The 20367-nt window shown below is 46.2% G+C and overlaps 1 protein-coding gene across 10 annotated transcripts in view; it reads right to left on the reverse strand.

The window, feature by feature from the left end:
• Positions 1-20367, reverse strand: part of LOC130106879 (rootletin-like) — a 54720-nt gene that overhangs the window by 13394 nt on the left and 20959 nt on the right. For all 10 annotated transcript variants that reach the window (XR_008809776.1, XM_056273174.1, XM_056273180.1 and 7 more), the window contains 15 exons: positions 12387-12569; positions 11274-11418; positions 11004-11150; positions 10094-10324; positions 9758-9951; positions 9449-9576; positions 6385-6554; positions 6093-6272; positions 4893-5027; positions 4594-4737; positions 2522-2760; positions 2232-2391; positions 1693-1860; positions 1125-1539; positions 1-87 (listed from right to left, as the gene is read on the reverse strand). The exon at positions 1-87 is cut by the window's left edge and continues 77 nt beyond it. Coding sequence is in view for 9 of the 10 variants with exons in the window: in XM_056273174.1 (XP_056129149.1) it covers positions 1-87; positions 1125-1539; positions 1693-1860; positions 2232-2391; positions 2522-2760; positions 4594-4737; positions 4893-5027; positions 6093-6272; positions 6385-6554; positions 9449-9576; positions 9758-9951; positions 10094-10324; positions 11004-11150; positions 11274-11418; positions 12387-12569 (2726 nt within the window). In the remaining variant the exon portion in view is untranslated. The remainder of the gene's footprint in view (positions 88-1124; positions 1540-1692; positions 1861-2231; positions 2392-2521; positions 2761-4593; positions 4738-4892; positions 5028-6092; positions 6273-6384; positions 6555-9448; positions 9577-9757; positions 9952-10093; positions 10325-11003; positions 11151-11273; positions 11419-12386; positions 12570-20367) is intronic.

Consider the following 20367-nt stretch of genomic DNA (forward strand, 5'->3'; position numbering starts at 1 on the left):
GCAGAGATAGAGGAAGTGGCGTGTCACCCCTCTCAGGAGAGATGGCTCCTGAGCCTAAAGTATTATCAGGGGTACTGGCTGCCCGGTCTGTACAAATTAAAGGAAACGTCAACCCATGGTATAAATACAGTTTGGAAGATACATTTTTTGTATCCGGCCAATTACTCCACTCTTCCGAGCCGTCCCGGTTGCTGCTCCACCCTCTCTGCCGATCCGGAGAGGGCTGCAGACTACCACATGCCTCCTCCAAAACATGTGGATCCACCAGCCGCTTCTTTTCACCTGACAATGAGGAGTTCACCAGGAGGACGTAGCGCGTGGGAGGATAACGCTATTACCCCCAGTTCCCCCTCCCCCCTGAACAGGCACCCTGACTGACCAGAGGAGGCACTAGTGCAGCGACCAGGACACATACCCACATACCAGCTTCCCACCCACAGACACGGCCAATTGTGTCGGTAGGGATGCCCAACCAAGATATATTTTGATATAAAATAACAATTCATGCTAATGACTGACCATGAAGAGATCACACAACTGAGCTATCTGTCTCCAAAAGTCCGATTTTAAGCAGAATTGACGACTTGTGTAAATAATTTAACGTCACATTGGCTCCACACACAGTGAGCATGACTTGAAGCAATGGGATTGCAGGTTGCTACATCATCAATTTTTTACACCATTTTGGTGCACTGTTAGTCTAATGTGTATTCGCTTCCTTCAGAGGCACTTTCTTTCATCATGTATGCGGAGGTTGATTTCAGTTTAAGTATTTTGTCCCCTCTGCACTGACCAGCGACACCAGTGGAGTTTCTCAGCATTGAGAAATAGCACACAGCAGACAACATGGCGCCTCCTAGTTGCTGCAGAACAGCGATGCAAAAACGCTCACAACTTTCTCATAAATGGTAAAATATGCCTGAAACCAACCCCATCATATATTTACACTGCATTTTCTATACCTTTAATGGTAATAAACGCAATTATGTAAAGCATGTATGAAAGGCTTCAGGGTTTTTCTTGTACTATAATCTGCCTGAAATGGATTTTATCTGGCAATAAATCTTTATCAGGCATGATGAAGTATTAGACACCCTGTGTATGACCGTATGTGTCATTCTTACCTTTAGGGGGTGATAATGAAGAACGAAATGGGGAGATACTCCGGTGGCGAGGGAGGACACTGGGTACCGGGGAGCCTCCCCCTGGGCTCCTGCCCCTGCCCCCTGCTCCAATGCCCAAGGTGCGGGTCAACGCTGACTGAAGGCTGCTGAGGCGGAACTCCAGCTCCCGCCTCCCAGCCTCTGCTCGGGAAAGCTCTGCCTCCGTGGCAGCCAGTCGGCCTTGGGCCTCACTCAACTGCAGACTGGACTGCGCCGCTGAGTCCTGAGCAGTCTTGGCTCGCAGAGCCAGGTTCCTGGCCTCATCCTGCAGCTTCTTCTCACAGCCACGTGCCTCCTGCAGCTGAGCAGTCAGCTCTCTCTCGCATCCTCGCCAGCCCGACTCCGACTCCACAAGGCGCTTCTGAGCCAAGGAGAGCTAGAGTGAAAAACAGGAGGAGAAATAGTAAGAGAATAAATATAGCAGTAATGAGAGAACCAACAGGGCGGCCATATCGATTTCATATTCATTTGTCAAATCACAGATGCTTGGGAAAGCTCTTTCTGGTCTCCCCCTCCCCCACCTCCTCACCTCTTTCTTAAGGGAGTTTCTTGCTGCTTCAGCTTGCGATAACTTCTGCTTAAGAGTGAAAACCCCTCTCCCTTTCTCCTCTTCTCTCTGCTCCCCCAGCGACAGGCGAGCCTGCAGCTCTGCCACCTCCCTCCCTTTCTGCTCCTTCTCTCCATCCACCACCTTCACCTGGAGCCAGAAAAGGTCAGTGCACATCAGTTTTACCCAGAGAAAACAGAGAATTTTACAAATGCAAACTTTTTACACTAAACTGATGCAAAGAAAATTACTATTTCTAGACCCGCGCATGCTGAGTTGTTGTTTGACACCCTCCTGCCCCGCAAAAGTCTTTGCAGCAATTTTCAGTGAACAAGAACTACATGATGTGTATCCACTAACTTTCTATTTGAATTTGTTTATCTTGCTTGCTTTGATTCGCTGTTGTAATTCACATCACTGGACAATAGAGGTCAGGTTCCAGTTACCACATAGCACCCGTGATGGGCTATTGAATGCGCATCGCTTAGCTCCACTGCTTATCAAATGATGGTGTGACTGACCTGTCTGCGTAGTTCCTGGAGCTCTCTGCGGGCCTCCAATCGTGACCTTTCAACCTCCCTCAGGCAACTGCGTAGCTCTGCTACTTCCTTCTGAGATGAGCACAAACTCTCTTCCAGTATCGCCAGTTTTTGTTCTTTCTCCTCACACTGTCGCTTCACACTGACACAGCAGACACACGAACAAAGATAAACACAGACATGCAATGACTATGAAAGTAGATTTGACTTATGCATATTTTGCCAGTTTTTGTTCATACTGCATCTCGGCCTGACAGATGAGCGAGTTATACCCGATTCTCTCGGTTTCCACACTTCTTAAAGTTTCTCTTAGCTGGGTGTTTGACTGGCTGAGCATGTCTCTCTCTTTGGTGACATCGCACAAGGCACGTCTTAGCTCTGCCCCCTCTCTTCTGTAGCTTTCTTGGGAGTCCTTGGACTGGCTGAGACGCCTCTCGTTCTCCAGCATGTCCCGTTTCATCTGGTCCCGGCTCTCCTCACTAGCTGAGAGAGAGGCTCTGCAATTCTCCAGCTGAAAGAGGAAAATGTAGCAGGTAGAATTATAATGGCTTTCCACATAATATATTCACCTCTGAAGAGGGAAAACCTCTGTTCACCCTCGGGAGCCGGAAGCACTTTCGTATCTTGCTCAAAAACAAATAAGATTCCATGCAGGAATTGAAACCCAGGCGTCAGCGGCCACTTGGTCGTACTAAAACTCCCTACATGATGGTGGAAAATAGAGGAGGAAACCACCTGCTTACATTTTTGAAAACTATATATATCTTATTGTCCCTAGGTGTGTGTGTGTGTGTGTGTGTGTGGGCGGGCCCTGTGATGGCCTGGCGGCCTGTCCAGAATGTCTTCCTGCCTGCTGCCCAATGACTGCTGGGATAGGCTCCAGCGTCCCTGCGACCCTGATAGCAGGATAAGTGGTTTGGATAATGGATGGATGGATGGATATATCTTATTGGCATTTCATGAATGCCACTGCCTTTATTTGACAGTGTAGAAGTAAAGTGCATATGAACCATTTTCTATGCTTGCTGATAAGAGGTACTACTTACAGCTCATCCCCCTTGTTTGCTTCTTTTTCAAAGTGTTCTGAATATTAGCTATTAAAGCACAATAGAGTTGTCTGACAGACAGAACATCTCATCTCATCATCAGCCACTTCACCGGGGTCGGGTCACGGTGGCAGCAAGCTAAGTAGGGCACTCCAGACGTCCCTCTTCCCAGCAATGCCCTCCAGCTCCTCCTGGAGGATCCCAAGGCGTTCCCAGGCCAGATTGGACATGTAGTCCCTCCAGCAAGTTCTGGGTCTACCCCGGGGTCTCCTCCCAGTTGGACGTGCCCAGAAAACCTCCAAAGAAAGGCGCCCAGGATGCATCTTAATCGGATGCCCGAGCCACCTCAACTGGCTCCTTTCGACGTAAAGGAGCAGCGGCGCTACTCTGAGTTCCTCACCCTATCTCTAAGGCTGAGCCCAGACACCCTACAGAGGAAACTAATTTCAGCCACTTGTATCCATGATCTCACCCTTTCGGTCACTACCCCAAAGCTCATGACCACAGGTGAGGGTTGGAACGAAGATTGACTGGTAAATTGAGAGCTTTGCTTTGCGGCTCAGCTCCTTCTTCACCACAACGGTCTGGTACAACGTCCATATTACTGCTGATGCTGCACCAATCCACCTGTCAATCTCCCACTCCATCCTACCCTCACTTGTGAACAAGACCCCGAGATACTTGAACTCCTTCACTTGAGGCAACAACTCATCCCCAACCCGGGGGAGCAATCCACCATTTTCCGGTAAAGAACCATGGCCTCAGACTTGGAGGTGCTGACTCTCATCCCGGCCATTTCACAGAACAGACAGAACACCAAGTGACTAAAAAAAGGTTCTTATTATAAGACCAAGACATTTCTTTCCGTGATAGGCTGCAATTATATAGCTAGAACCAAACGTATATGTTATCTATGACCACCAGATATTCTACTTAAACGTTTAACTTAAAGTTCACTGCTGAGAAAATCTCAACAGATAGGCACTGACAACTGTGTTCTTTTTCTATTCAGTTGAACCTGAACAAAGACTGAGTTTTCTTCCACAAGAGTCAAAATGGAGGGAGACAGAAAAAAATAGCAGAGAGAGAGAGAGAGAGAGAGAGAGAGAGAGAGAGAGAGAGAGAGAGAGAGAGAGAGAGAGAGAGAGAGAAACACAGCAAAGATCCTGCGTTAGGTTCAAATATGTGATTATGCCTGACCGCACAAGGTATACTGTTAGCTTATCCAGTTGAGCCACCAGGATCCCGACCCCCATCTATATTTGATCAGTGTTATATCTCTTATTTGGATGCCTTACCTCTTTGAGAGTCACATCAGCACGTGACTGTAGGTCAGTACATGACTCCCGCAACCTGTGCAGCTCCCGCGCTCGAACAGAGTCCGCGTCCTCCAGCTGAGATCGAAGCTTTAGTAGTTCGCTGGTCAGACCTCCAACTTTGGTCTAGAGGAGAAAACCAAATCTGAATTAGATTTCATTGTGCAAGTTCTTAAGCCATGCTGACCAGACAGGAGAGGGGAGCAACAAGCGAACAACTGAGCTCACAAAGTGAGTCCCAAAGTGGCATGTTGTCTTTTTTTTTTTCTCTTCCATTTTACCTGCTCCAGTTCTTTGTAATGAGCAGCTTCCCTGGCCATTTTCTCTGCCTCCAGGGATACAGCCGACAGCTCGGCCTGCAGGGAGGATACCTTGTCGGACAATATTGCTTTCTCTGCCTCCTTCAGGGAAAGGGCCTGGAAACAGGAAGACAAGTCCATTAACACAGAAGTGAAGCCGGGATCCACTGGGCATAGTTTTTAGATGCAAAGCACCTCATCAACCTGGCCTCTACCTCGCTCAGTCACAAACTGACATTTACTCTCATGTTTAGCTGCCTATGTGTGTGTGGAGGTGTGGAGGGGGGATGACTCCTCAAAAATGGCTGAATGAGTGCATCTATAGAAGCTGCTGTAGTACGTTAATAATTAGCTTTTTTTTAAATCAACATTATAATTCCCATTGGTAAATGGATTAGCAAAATATATATATTTTCTTCAGCCCCACCACTATTCTCTCTTGGTCTCTCCCCTGTATTCTATCACTTGGTATTGCCCGTGTGGTTTCATTTGAGGTCATATTTCACAGAAAGGCCATTGACAGAGATGCAAGGAAGACGTTCTCTATCATCTTTAACATGCTCAATGAAATCAATCTTTTGACAAACATTTTTTAGTGTTTCTAATGTGTCAGCTTTGCTTTTCTGGTTCGCTAAAAGCTAAAAACATGATTCAGATGAGCTAACTTTAGCGCCATTGAACCGCTGCAATAGCATCTATTTTACAATGTTAATGTTAAGTGTCCAGTCTGGAAATGATGTAAATATATATATATATATGTTACCTACTCAGCTGAAAATGTGCAGTCAATATTTGACCGACTTCCAGTTACAAACTTAAGACAATGGTTCTTTATCGTTCTGTCTACAACAGTCACACAATAAAGATGCTTTGTATCTTTGACACTGTGTCATTGTCCCATATTCTATTAAAATGGCAGGACTATAGATGGACCAGTGTTATTCAACCATGTGTCATGGAGGGCCATGTGTATGCAGGTTTCCTTTCCAACCCAAAACTACACCAGCTGATTTCATCAATAAGTCCTCCTCTGTCTGGTTGAAGGTGTGTTAACAAGTGAAATCAGCTGGTGTAGTTTTGGGTTGGACAGAAAACCTGCACCTGACTCCCCATGACACGTGGCTGAGTACTACTGATATAGATTCTTTGTACGGTCTCTCAGGACCAAGGATCTATTCAGACCTGCTGTTTGTCAGTTTCAGCCTGCAGCAGACACTGATCTCTGTCGTGGTGCAGACTCCTCACTTCATCCCTCAGGTCCTCCCTCTCCTTCTCTGCTCTGCTCCTCTGCTCTTCCGCCTCCTGTCTGAGCTTCCTCATGGCTCCCTCGTGTTCAGTCAGCAGGCTGTGGTGCAGGGCCTCCTGTGGGTCACAGAGGAGAAGCTGTGTCAACCCCAAAGCATAGCCCACTGAGGGATTGATGAGCATGAATATTCCTATAGGCGGCACTAGACTTTAGAGATGACCATCTCACCTTTTCCGCCGCCAGTCTCTCAACCTCCTCTTGGTGGTCGGAGATGGCTTTTCGTAAAGCCTGCTGGGCCTCTAGCTGTGCTGTGGCCGAGGCCTGAGTCAGAGCCTGTCTCTCTCTCTCACCCTGGGCCAGCGCAGTTTCACCCTTTGACCGCACCCGCCTCAGTTCCCCTGGAGGTGGACAAGGAGGATCACAGTACTGGGTTATTGTCTAACCACCTAACCCATACACACAGAGTTCATAAACTCAGTTACGTTTCTATGACCTCTCTATGATATTTAGCTTAATTTCCATGACCAAAAAAACACATTTTTTAGAGTTGCCACTGAAAAGGTGTATTTCAGTACTATAGAGGATGTGAAAGTCAGTCTACATTTCAAATACTGCAAAAGAGCCACCCTACTACAACAAATAAGAAACAGGTATGGGATTATATAGGCAGTAATCCATTCTCATTGATATTTCCTACCTGATAAAATGAGCTATTAGGGTAGGTCACAGAGGGCAACACAAACTGTCAGAACACTGGTATACAGTCAACATGATAGCTAATTTACTGACAGGAACGCTAGCCAAGGGGCGGCATGGTGGTGCAGTGGTTAGCGCGGTCGCCTCACAGCAAGAAGGTCCTGGGTTTGAACCCTGGGGTTGTCCATCCTTGGGGGTCATTCCAGGTCGTCTTCTGTGTGGAGTTTGCATGTTCTCCCTGTGTCTGCGTGGGTTTCCTCCAGGTGCTCCAGTTTCATCCCACAGTCCAAAGACATGTAGGTCAGGTGAATCCAGCCATACTAAATTGTTCCTAGGTGTGAAATGTGTGTGTGGGCCCTGTGATAGTCTGGCAGCCTGTCCAGGGTGTCTCCGCGCCTGCCACCCAGTGATTACCTGGACAGGCTCCAGCATCCCGCGACCCCAATTGAGACAAGTGGTTTGGATAATGGATGGAAAGCTAGCCAATGGAGCTATATGTAAACATACTGGGACAAACTGTTGCACAAACACACACAACACACACACACACACACACACACACACGAAAATTTAAACCGCCACCACAATGGTTCGACCTGATTTTTTTTAATTAGTTATTTAACCTTCAACTGAGTTGATGCTGTTTTACTCAGACTTCCATGACTTTTCCAAAACTCCTCCAAGCATATAATTTTCCATGAATTTTCCAGGACCTGGGAAACGTATTTTCAAATTCACTGACTTTTCCAGGTCTGCAGTCTCAGACCTGTCAGAGATGTGGCCAGAGGGAGCACATTCAGTACCACTGCCCTGAACTCACCAATCCTATGCCACCTGCTCAATGCCAGCCATTGGGAAACGGGGTGGGGAGTGGAGGTGAGGAAGGTTACTCCGTTCCTGGCGATGCACCTTCCATGCACTCATCCACTATGAATACCTGTATTGTGGTAGTGGGATCTGTGACCCCCCCCAATCAGCATCTTAAGTGTCACGGGTGCCGTCCCCGATTAATGGCAAGTCAGTATGTACACTTGATGACTCCGGTTCTACAGTAACAATCATACGCCCAGACATATTCCCAGAGGACCACCAGTGGTGCCCTACAGCGCAGCCCCTCATCACAGTGACCGGAGACAGAACAGCCATGCTGGGCCATTGTACAGTCAACATCCAGCTGGGTGAGCAGACTTTTCCTTGTATGAGTAGCTGAAATTCATGAGGAGCGCCTTCTGGGTTTTGACTTCATGATAGATACCAATGTGGGACAGAGGACAGTGACATTCACGGGTGGTCCCTCATTACCCCTGATATGTGATGATGACCTATCTGAATCAGTTCAGGCACCCAGCAAATCAGACAGACCACTGCTGTACACCGACACCACAGTGAATGCGATAGAACTGAGCCCAGAGCTCCCTGAGTGTCCAACTGAGCATGTTGTTCAATCTGAACCATTAGATAGAACCTCCTCTCAGGTTCCACAACACTTCTCTGTTGAGACAGAAGCCTACTCACAGGAACTGACAGCTCTTCCCTGTTTGGATATTGTTCAGGACGGAGACCAATCAGGTTTGATACCCTTGTCCACAGGTGCAGTCCCCTCACAGGAACATCTACCACAACAATCCAGCCCAGACCTCCAACTGTGCCTGACTGAAGACTTTCCCGTTTGCCACCCCCTTTAATTAAATAAAATTTGAAGCTGTTGATTATCACCTTTTACTGCACTGTAACTTTTTCTTTTTATTTGTTTGTAAATGTCTTTTTATTGCCTTATGTTGCTTTTTTTGTCTTAATGCCTTTTGTGTTTTATGTAAAGCACCTTGAACTTCCTTGAAATGAAATTTGCTTTACAAATAAATTTGCCTTCCCTTCCAACTTGTAAACTAAGGTATAATTAAACAATCCAAACTTAACTGAGAGGTGGTTATATGACATCACGTGAACAAGGCAGCACGCGGGGATAAACACACTGTTAATTGTAACCAATCATCATAAAACAGTTTTAAGCTATGAAGCTAATGGTTCTTTGGTACAGCTACATCCAACAGATCCATTATTAATGTTGTTATCTGCGGCTATGTTTATCCTGCTATGCTTACATCACAGAGTACCAAGACCAGCCTGCCAGGTTTTTAACCTTTACATTAACCTGTAGATGTCAGCAAACTCATTAAAATGGTCTGGGGGTTAGTTACTCTTTAACCCGATTGTTGTTTCGATTCATATCAACAATCACTTCTTGGTTGTAGCTTTTAGATGTTTTAGGACATATTTTTGTCAGCCTCTGCTGACAGATCGAGCAGACGCTGGAAGTTGGGCAGGCTAAGCTAACTGCTAACCCATGCAGACCGGCAGTTCCGACAGTCATCCTGGCTGGCGTTCGTTCTCTGGACAGTGATTTTTTTTTTTTATAGTTTAGATATATGTGTTAGTTTGGATATATGTGTTCTTGTACTTTTTGGATGTGTTTTTGTCTTTGTGTTGTACTGCTGTGGGCTGGGGGAAACGATGTTTCATTTCATTTCATGTGCGCAAGTGCATGAAATGAAATGACAAATAAAGTGTTTCTGATTCTGATCCGCGGGTCTCTCACCTGTTGCCGTCTCACAACGAAGTCGAAGACTCTGGTTTTCTGTTTCCAGGTGCTCTCTGCGAGACTCCGCCTGAACCAGCTGCTGCTGCATGTCAAACAGACTGGTTTCCAGAGACTCCCGCTCTGACCTGCAGCAGTACGGAGACAAACTCAAACGATGTGCACAAAAAGACAGACTTGTGGGTGCACTTGAATTTTTACCCGGAGGCCCCAAACATACACATATTAAAAGGCAACAGATACACACACACACACACACACACACACACACACACACACACACACACACACACACACACACACACACACCTGAAGGCAGTCAGCTCCTCTGTCAGCATGGCATTCTCTCGCTCCGATGCTGTCAGCTGGACCACCAGCGCTGCCCTCTCTCGGGCCAGCTCGGCCCGACCGCGGACAACCTCCTCTAAGGCCACTTCCTGCCGCTGACCCTCTCCTCTGACCAAACCTAATTCTGATCCCAGAGCGCTCACCTCACCACATAACTATAAGTGAAGAGTGGAGAGATGTAGGACAAATGAGGGGAAAGCCTACATCGGTATTAAAACAGACGTAAAAAGATAACATGAGACACAAATAATTAAACCAGCAGGGTGTGATTAAGACGTATTTTAATGTGTTATGTACTTGAGTGACTTTATCCTGTAGCTTAAGTCTCTCGGCCCTGAGATTATGGAGCTCTGCCTCCATCCCTGTCCTGCTGAGCTCAGCATCCTGCAGGGATTGGTGGAGGGCGATGCGGGTAGAGTCCAGCTCCAGCCTGTCCTGCTCCAGTCGGACAAGCTCATCTCTGATGGTCAGCTTCTCTTGCTCTGACTCTCTTCTCTGAGTATGCAGAATAGCCTTGTCCTCCTCCAGCTAAGGGGACAGAGGGGAGGATTTCGACATCTGTATGGCAAAGGCCTCTACATTTACACTGTGCAGAGACAGCTTAAAGGACAACTGCATTTTTTAACAACCTGATTCTTGAAGTTATCATTTTGCATTAATATAATTTTACTCACCGGCTTCATTTTGGAAATTTTGGACACAAGATCATAGCTCAAAAACAGCATCTTATGGGGCAACTGACCACAAGCGTTAAACCTGTCCTTTCAACAACAACAAAAACCCAATGCCTCAGTTAGACTATGTATACATGATTTCCTGTTATCTATGAGTTCTCAATTGCACTGGCTAGGTAGTTTATTGATGGTAACTACTAACTAGGGTAAGTACTGGATAGTCATTCCTGCAAGTTGAACCAGGAGGTAGCTCAGCAGTGCGATCAACCAGTGATAATATTAGAGACTTTCATTTTCATATCCCAATACTTGATTTAGATAATTGGGTTGAATTGGACTTGTTAAAACACGTCTGATGCTCACGTTTGGTTGCTCCATAAAAGAAGACATTGTAACGCTGGGCCCAGCGTTGGTCCCCAAAATCTAAACAATGAAGCCGGTTAGTAAAATTATATCATAACCCATTTGCATGTTGGCAAAAACTACAAAAAAAAATTGCGTTATCCTTTAACATATAGGTGAAATCCTCATACCTTGATGATGATGGTGTTAAGGTCAGCTTTGTCCTGGGCCAGGGCCTCATTCATGGCACCCATCTTGGCCAAGGAGTCCCTGAGAGCCGCCTCCTCAGACTGAAGTTTATTAACCAGCAGGGAGAGTTCTGCGTTTTTGCCCTCAGCCTGGAGAGAAAGCAGGGGAACAGTTATACCTCTTCAATGAAATACAAATGAATGAAGATGTCTTGGTTGGGGGGGGGGGGTTCTGACCAAATGGAGCGGTAAACCTCATAAGTTCACACCAACCCGAGTTAGTGCCTCAGAGATCTGGGTCTTCTCGCGCTCCAGTAGCTGCCTCTCAACCTCCCCCTGCTGGTGTGTCTCCTTCACCACAGACAGCTCTCCCCGCTGGGTGGAGGCCCGGCTCTCACTCTGCTCCAACTGCTTCTGACTTCATCGAAATGTTGGAAAGATGATTAAAAATACACTATATTTGAAAAGCACTTTAAGATACTCTAGATGTGCTTCCAAACAGAGAGCAACTAAACTTGTGAAATACAAAGTAAAAATTACAGCTGTACCCACCATCTAAATCCAGATGTGTCTGTCGATACAAACGGAAAACTAACATGTGGATTGTTTAAATACTGAAGACACATCAAGTACTGTAAAAATAGACAAACATAAAACTAGAGGTATCTGGGCGTCCAGGTAGCATAGCGGTCTATTCCGTTGCCTACCAACACGGGAATCCCGGTTCGAATCCCCGTGTTACCTCCGGCTTGGTCGGGCGTCCCTACAGACACAATTGGCTTTGTCTGCGGGTGGGAAGCCGGATGTGGGTATGTGTCCTGGTCGCTGCACTAGTGCCTCTTCTGGTCAGTCGGGGCGCCTGTTCAGAGGGGAGGGGGAACTGGGGGGAATAGCGTGATCCTCCCACGTGCTACGTCTCCCTGGCAAAACTCCTCACTGTCAGGTGAAAAGAAGCGGTTGGTGACTCCACATGTACCGGAGGAGGCATGTGGTAGTCTGCAGGCCCCCCCTCACCCCCCTGGATCGGCAAAGGGGGTGGAGCAGTGACCGGGATGGCTCGGATGAGTGGGGTAATTGGCCAAGTACAATTGAGGAGAAAAAGGGGGGGGGGCAGGCGAATCCAAAAGAAAAAAAAAATTCTGAAAGGATTGCATATTTTTGCAATCCTCTCATAAAGGAACCAGATCACTCGGTTGCCCTGATAGATCTCTGGACTAAATAGTGACTGTAGCGGGGAGCGATTATGGGTTTTCGACAACCTTATGACCAGGTGCAATGTGAGCCCAAAATGGCTGGGTAACATTTTGACTGTACTGGAGGGTTGGTTATGACTCACAAGTCCTCATCACATTTGCTTTTTTTTTTTTTTTGAATTGGTTTACTTACAGTCTGTGATTCTCAGCCTTGGCCCTGTCTCTCTCCTCAATGGCAATCTCCCTCTCCTCCTTCTCATGTTCGCAATCCCTCTGAGCGGATGTCACGGCCAGCTGCAGTTTCTCGCAGTCCATCTGGAGGATCTGGATGTTGCTCTGGCCTGCCTGAGCCGCTTTCTCCAAGCTCCCCTTCTCACTAGTGATCCGTGGTAACACATATGAGGTGGGAGGGACAGACTTTACAACATGACATGGTGTTACAGCTGTGAAGCACCACTGTTGAGTGATTCTGAGAACAGAACGATATGGGATCCTTGTTATAAGTTTATAATCGGAAGCGGGCCTAGTACTGACTGCACATTTTCAAATGAGTAGCTAACACTACATATTATTTACTACATCACATCCTGACTGGATGCTCAACACTGGCATTGTAAAATAGATGTCTTTGCAGGGGTTCAACAGAGCTAAAGTTAGCTTGTCTGAATCATGTTTTTAGCAAACCGACAACCCCGAAAAACAAGCTGACACATCAGAAACACCACAAAACTTTTGTCAAAAGATTGATTTGTGGGCGTCCGGGTAGCATACCGGTCTATTCTGTTGCCTACCAACACGGGGATCACCAGTTCAAATCCCCATGTTATCTCCGGCTTGGTTGGGCGTCCCTACAGACACAATTGGCCGTGTCTGTGGGTGGGAAGCCAGATGTGGGTATGTGGGCTGGTCGCAGCACTAGTGCTTCCTCTGGTTGGTCAGGGGGCCTGTTCGAGGGGGAGGAGGAACTGGGGGGAATAGCGTGATCCTCCCCCCACATGCTACTTCCTCCTGGTGAAACTCCTCACTGTCAGGTGAAAAGAAGCAGCTGGCGACTCCACATGTATCGGAGGAGGCATGTGGTAGTCTGTAGCCCTTCCCGGATCGGCAGAGGGGGTGGAGCAGCGACCGGGACAGCTTGGAAGATTGGAGTAATTGGCCGGATACAATTGGGGAGAAAAGGGGGGGGGGTAAAAAAAAAAGTGGTAGTATTTGCATCTCTGTCGAGGGCGTTTCTGTAAAATCCTATGAAACCACATGGGCCAAGTGATAGAATATGAGGGAAAGGCTAAGAGAGAAAAATGGCAGTGGTGTAGAAAAAAATATTTTGTCAACTTTCTTACAACAGCACGTTTTCTGGTGACTCACCCACACCCCCAAAGCTACGCAGGCTCACACATTAGTCCATGGGCCAGACGATATTTCGGTACACTCAAGGTGGCAAAACTTACTTATAATTTTTGAAAGGATCCATGTCTGTAGATGATATTTTGGTATGATAACCATTCCTGAGTGGCAGCTGTATCACAGTTATCAGCTCATGAAGTTAACCACCCCCTAAACTAAATTGCATTTTAGACGCTGGTGCATATCCTGGTTTAGCCTCATGGTCAGGACATTTTTCAATGTTCTATAATATTGTCTTTGGTATCATTTTAAAGGGGACCTTCTTAGCTTTCATTCAAGCCCTGTTGTGGATATTTCTCACAAATATACAGGTCACTTGAGCTCTTCAACCCGTCAATAACACACATCTTTCTGCAATGTTCGCCTAAACTATATACTTTCTTTTAGCCCTGTGGCATCTAGGAATATCAGGGACACAAAACACAAAAACTGGAATACTCACAGGACTGTAAAGATTCAGAAAATGTATAATATACCCATACTATTTCATTGTGTGAGGTGATTGTGAGCCTTAAATGAGAACTAGACCAAAGCCAGTTAGGTCACAAACTGGTCTCTATACATTTGTTTAAATACACAATCAAAATACATGATAAAAAGGAATACCATAGTGAGGTAATGAACTATTCTAATATTTTAAACAACATTGACATTTACATATACTTAGTCAATGATACATGTAATCCCATATCATTAGTGGGTATATGTAATGGTAATGGGTAGGGTAATGGGTATATGTGAATATGGTTACATTATTGTTATCAAGCTCTGGGTAACCAAGTCCAGAATCAACATCCTGTGCATCAATAGACTACTACCACAGTAATACCATCAGAATCATCACACTGTCATTCATCAAACTGCTCGTTTCTCTCATCATCTGACTCCCCAAGTTCAAAGTCCAGTTCTGGACCATCCTGCTGTTTTTGGTTACTGCAGGTCTGTAACCTGCACATGTCTGTGCATGGAAGTCCATTTGACAGGCACATGCAGCTTGGCATTTTGCATGAATGCCCACACTTGCATGTTAGCATTTCCAAGACCACATCTGGTGCAGGTGGGGAGCGCATCCAGTAAATGGCCAGCTTGCCTTCATCGTCTGTCCATCCATACTCAGTAGGGCTTGGCACCACACGGTTAGCCTGCAGACAGCACTTCCATATTGCTGCCTGATAGTTGGCTCGTTGAACATGCATAAAGAGACAGTCTCTACATGGTGGCAGCTGGCTGGACTCAACCTCTCCCCTTTTGGTGCAGAAGAGCTGGTAAGGCAGTTTGTTCACCTCAGCAGTGCTGCTATTAGCAACATACATCCGACAGGTGAACTGCTCAATTTTCTGGAACAGCTCATCACTCACATTCCATGTCTGTCCCAGTTGACTAAAAGTCTCTTGGCAGGAAGTGTGCTTTCTCACTATCTTCAGGGCATTCAGCTTCCCTCGACCAGCGAATGCACTGACAGTGTCGCAGCCTGTGAAGGCATGTAAGCCAATTAGGCTGTCACAGATGCTGTCTCCAAGTGAACTTGCCAGTTTGGTGATGTCGACAAACCGTGTGCGGTTCTGAGTCCCACACTTCTGGTAGATGGGACAGGTGATGTCCTTCTGGAAGCCAAGACAAAGCACCATGACATCAGTGTCCTCAGCTGTGATGATAACTGACTTTGAGCCCGCATTTGCTGCATGCAATGCATGCAGGAGCAGACGGGTGTCAGCTTCTTCATGTGTGGAGTGCAGTTCTGCTGCTTCCTCACACCCATCTTCTGTCAACTTGTAGCAGGTTTCCTCACAGGTCATGTACAACACCTTGCCATGCAGCATAGCTCTGTATCGTGGGAGTTTCCACTCTTCCACCAGAAACTTGATGAGACTGGTCTTGTTGGAGGAACTGCACAGAAATTTTCTCCACTGCTGGACGCGGTGTCCCCCTGCAAGATTCTTGTACTGGAGAGTGATGTCTCCACCCCGGTTCAGTCGTTCAGCATCTTTGATCGAAGTCTGGTGATAGACATCAAAAACAACATCAATCCTCCCACTCTGTGCTCCCTCATTGAGGACCTGGGTCAAGGCTGACTCTGCCACCTGTGCAAAGGTTTTGTTGTTGCCATTCATTTTTTGGACCAGGCTCATCCCATCAATGATGGAAGTAGATGGGATTGGGATGTCTTCTGCAGGAGATACATTCTTTTCAAGCTCTCTGGCAAGTGCAGCCTTGTTTGTTTTTCGTAAGGACCCATCAGCATTTGCCAGTGCCCATGGTAGTGGGCCCAATGGGTAGGCAAGGACATCCTTCAGATTCACCTTCCTGCTTTCAGCCACCAGGATCATGTGACTGAAAAGGTTTCTGTCTGCCTTCAGAACCACATCCTGTGCTTTCTTTCCATGAGCTTGTTTTGTGCTGACATTGGAGAATGTTTTCAGACTTTGCTTGGTCATCTTGTCGTGGAATTTCACAGGTGGTGGGTCTGCATCTAACCTTGTTTGCTGGAATGCTTGGTAGGCCTCTTCTCCTTTCTCAAGAGCTCTCAAGAGATCTATGGTCACATCAGGTGGAGCCATGTTGCCAGTGGAGAGGCTAACCAAATCAATCTCATCAGGGGACATAGGATTGAGCCAGTTATTCTCCATAAGGTCCATGAGAGACTGGACATCTGCTTCATCTCTCTTGATCCTTGGACTCTGTAGATCTGGATGAGACCATTTGCACCTGCCTTGACCTGTCAGGTCTCTCAGCTGTCTGAGGTACATGCTTCTATACTCAGCTGTAAGATAATATTTGGTCACAGCTCCTGGCTTCAAGCTGAATCCCTTTGTCCCTCCAGCTGTTTGGGTGTCTTTGTTCACCGTTTCTTCTATAGCTTGGTCAACAGGGATTCGGCCAAAGGGATTGGTGGAGCCCAGTTGGACTGAGAAGCCTCCTTCCATGAATTCTGTGTACACATCTGGGTGTGTGATGGGCAGCTCAGACATCTGGGCGTAGTAGTAGGGGAGGTAGCGTGCATAATTCATCCTGTCATAAGCAAAGCACCATGGGATCATTGCTCGAATGCTAGCCAAGTGTAGCATCCAGTCTCCCTCTCTGGATGCTCGGATGAGCCCCAACAAGATTTCAACCATGTCCAAATAGGACATCCAGAAGTTCGAGAGGCTGCCGTTTCCACCTCTAAGGAACTCACGGTAGACTTCAAATAGATCCATGATGCGTGTACAAGAGCTGTTCTCGAGGACCTCCTTCAAAGCATGTTGTGAGACTTCTTTCCCAAGGCTGTCAATGGTCTTCAGTGTCTCATTCAGGTGAACCATGTCATTCCTGTGAGTTTCTTCCAACCAGGACAGGAAACCATTCAAGGTCAGTCGCATGAGAGCCTCATACAGGAGCTTGTGTAGTCGCACTGCCCTGTTGTACTTGCGGCCATCCATAACACCAGCAATTGAGCCTTCTGCAATCATGCCAGACTCAATGCAGAGGTCTTTGAGTCCAGCATCTTGGAAACGCTTTCCTATTATTGCCAGCAGTGTGCAGATGGTGTGGAATACCCCAAGCCTAACGATGATATCATGGAACTTGTCATGGTGTTTCCATGTGATCTCGACAGCCTTCGCATACAGGGCTTGGTCAAAGACACAGACAATCTTCCTCAGGCCTAAGCACTGCATGATGCTCAGTGACTGGTTAAGCACCTCGTTGACAGTAGACATTTGTGTCGCTGGAGCATTGATGGTAGGCAGATAGCCTATATTGTCGGGGATGACCGTCATCTCTCCTCGAGTCAGGATGTTGAAGCCTGTCCAGCTGCTGACTGACTGTTCTTCTTGTTGTGACATGCGTGCTAGGACCCAAAGAAGGTTTTTCTCTCTGGCAAGCTTAGTATTGGCTGCAGTATCGGCATCTGACTTTTTGCTTTGTGGTGGCCCTACCCGTTGTCCAGCATTGTAAGTTGGTAACATTGGTGGGGGTCCATCAATGCTTCTCTTCTTTGTTTTGGGAACAGTGGGCATGGGTTGGACAGGAAGTGGGTTGACTGGCTTTGCTTCCACAGCAATCCCATTGACTCTGTGAGATGTTCCCTCACCACTGACAGTTTCTTCAAGACGGTCGATATTGTCCCAGGCTGAAGTTGTGAATATGCCAGGATGGATGTTAGCTGGAAGGGCAATGCCACTCCCTGATGATGAGAGTTTCTGGAGACACAGGGCAGTGTTGATCTCTTCCATCTGTGAATAGGACACACTGTGACCAAGTCGGTTGAGGATGTTTATCAACTCTACATTTCCTGTCAACGATTTGACACTGAATGGCAGAACAATGTGCTTGGAAGGCTTGGTATTTCCACATGTCACTGCATATACTATGTCATGGCCCAATGACTGCAGAAGGCACTGCACTCTCTGGGATGCATGATCAGGATCATTTGAGCCTGTGAGTAGAGAATACAGGAAGATAATGAGCGACTCTGGAATGGTAGGACATTCTGCTTCTGGTTTGACTTCAGGCGGCCAGGTTTGAGGATCATCTTGACTTTTAATGTCTGCTCTCAATTTGATGGCTGCTTTGGCTATAACATCTTGTGCACTGACACTTTTCAGGGTCTGCAGCTCCCTTTTGAGAGACTGATTTTCTTTGGCAAGTTCCCTCATGGACAAGTTATCGGGATAGAGGAGGAATTTTCCTTTCTCATCAGGGAATATCTGCAAGGCTCCAGCAAACTCACTCTCCAGGTTTCGCCTTATGTGCTTCTTGGTTGATTCCTTGAATTGGGCAATGCCTTGGGAGTTCATTGAAGCTACCAGTCTAGAAGAGAGATCAGTCATTGTCATCACTTGAGGATTGCCAAAAAGCTCCATCCTGATGAAGAGGAACAGCTCATTGTATGCCTTATTCACAGCAGCTTCATACTGGGCTGCAGCATCATCATCTTCATTGCTGGCAACCTCTCCTTTGGAAACCTCTTCTTTGGTGTAAAGTCTATAGCATGACCTGTGGTAGTGCCCTTCAGCTGCTACAAGGTCTCTACTCACAATGGCAAGGATTCTGCTGTCCCTTTTCTTTGTGGCTGCACTCCTGATCTTTGCATCAGCTCGCAGTTCTCGACACTGCACCAGTACTTCTCTCGTATTCTGTCTCTTGGAATATTTGCTGTTTTTCTGACAAAATATGCACTCTGCATCATAAGTCCTAGATGTACTTGGAGCATGTCGAGCTACTCTCTTAGATTGTTTCTCTTCAGCAAAGACACAACTTTTCTTTTCTTTTGCAAGGAGGCCATCAAGAATTTGCTTCATAGTGAAGATACTGCGACACTTTCTGTGGTAGTAGATTGCTGGAATCTGTCCCTCAGGAATGGCTTTTGCCAGTTTCAAAACTGGTGCATGATTTCGTATCTGAGCTGCCCTGAGCAGAGTTCTCCATGAGTCGACACTTTGTAGTGAAACCAGCTTATCTGTATCATCAGAACAGTGGATAATGCACTCCACCCGTGGGCGCTTTGGTATTGGGTAAAAACTTGCTTGTTCACCAGTGGCCATATTCAGTCAGTTCTCACCTGTCACATACAAACAAATACATGTAACTTAGGTGTATGAACACTACTAAAACAAAGTTTACTTTGCTTCACCAGCGTCATATTACCATTATTTATCTTACATAGCCACAAATAGATACATTACCTAGTTGCTATGCAACAGCTGTATTTTGTCCACATGAGGCCGCTAAAATCAACACAAGATGAAAGTTCCTCGTAGCCACTTTAACTAATCATATTAACATATACATTAAAAGAACAGGCTAACATTATGGGAAATTAGCTTACAATCTTCTCCAGAGTGAGACAAGAAGATAGATACCAGTTTCCTCTATATGTGTTTAGTAGAAAGCTATCTGGCTGCACGTTAGCCTAGCTTAGCACAATGAATGGAAGTACACAGTACTGGTTATCCTTGGTTGTTGGCCAACTAAGAACTGTCCCAGAGTTTAAGCTAGGCTAATCAGTACCAGGGGTGTTGAAATGCTATATTTGTAAAAATCTGGGCAAATACACAATCGTGAGAGGCACAGCAACAGGTTTCCTGAAAGAAAAATGAAATAGCTGCTCATTTGGAAAGGTTATCATGTATTATTTTACTTCTGTTAGTGTACCAAATAAAATGGCACCAGTGAAGTTGTGTCACCTTGGGTGATATCGATATCTGGTCTGACCCATGGACTAACTGGCTTTGGTCTAGTTAGTTTCTTAGTAATAATGCCCTTCTAATTTAAGGTTCACAATCACCTCACACAATGAAATAGTATGGGTATATTATACATTTCCTGAATCTTTACAGTCCTGTGAGTATTCCAGTTTTTGTGTTTTGTGTCCCTGATATTCCTAGATGCCACAGGGCTAAAAGAAAGTATATAGTTTAGGCGAACATTGCAGAAAGATGTGTGTTATTGACGGGTTGAAGAGCTCAAGTGACCTGTATATTTGTGAGAAATATCCACAACAGGGCTTGAATGAAAGCTAAGAAGGTCCCCTTTAAAATGATACCAAAGACAATATTATAGAACATTGAAAAATGTCCTGACCATGAGGCTAAACCAGGATATGCACCAGCGTCTAAAATGCAATTTAGTTTAGGGGGTGGTTAACTTCATGAGCTGATAACTGTGATACAGCTGCCACTCAGGAATGGTTATCATACCAAAATATCATCTACAGACATGGATCCTTTCAAAAATTATAAGTAAGTTTTGCCACCTTGAGTGTACCGAAATAGGAAATTTTGGGCTCT

Source organism: Lampris incognitus, chromosome 2 (assembly GCF_029633865.1).
Source record: "Lampris incognitus isolate fLamInc1 chromosome 2, fLamInc1.hap2, whole genome shotgun sequence".
NCBI lineage: Eukaryota > Metazoa > Chordata > Actinopteri > Lampriformes > Lampridae > Lampris > Lampris incognitus.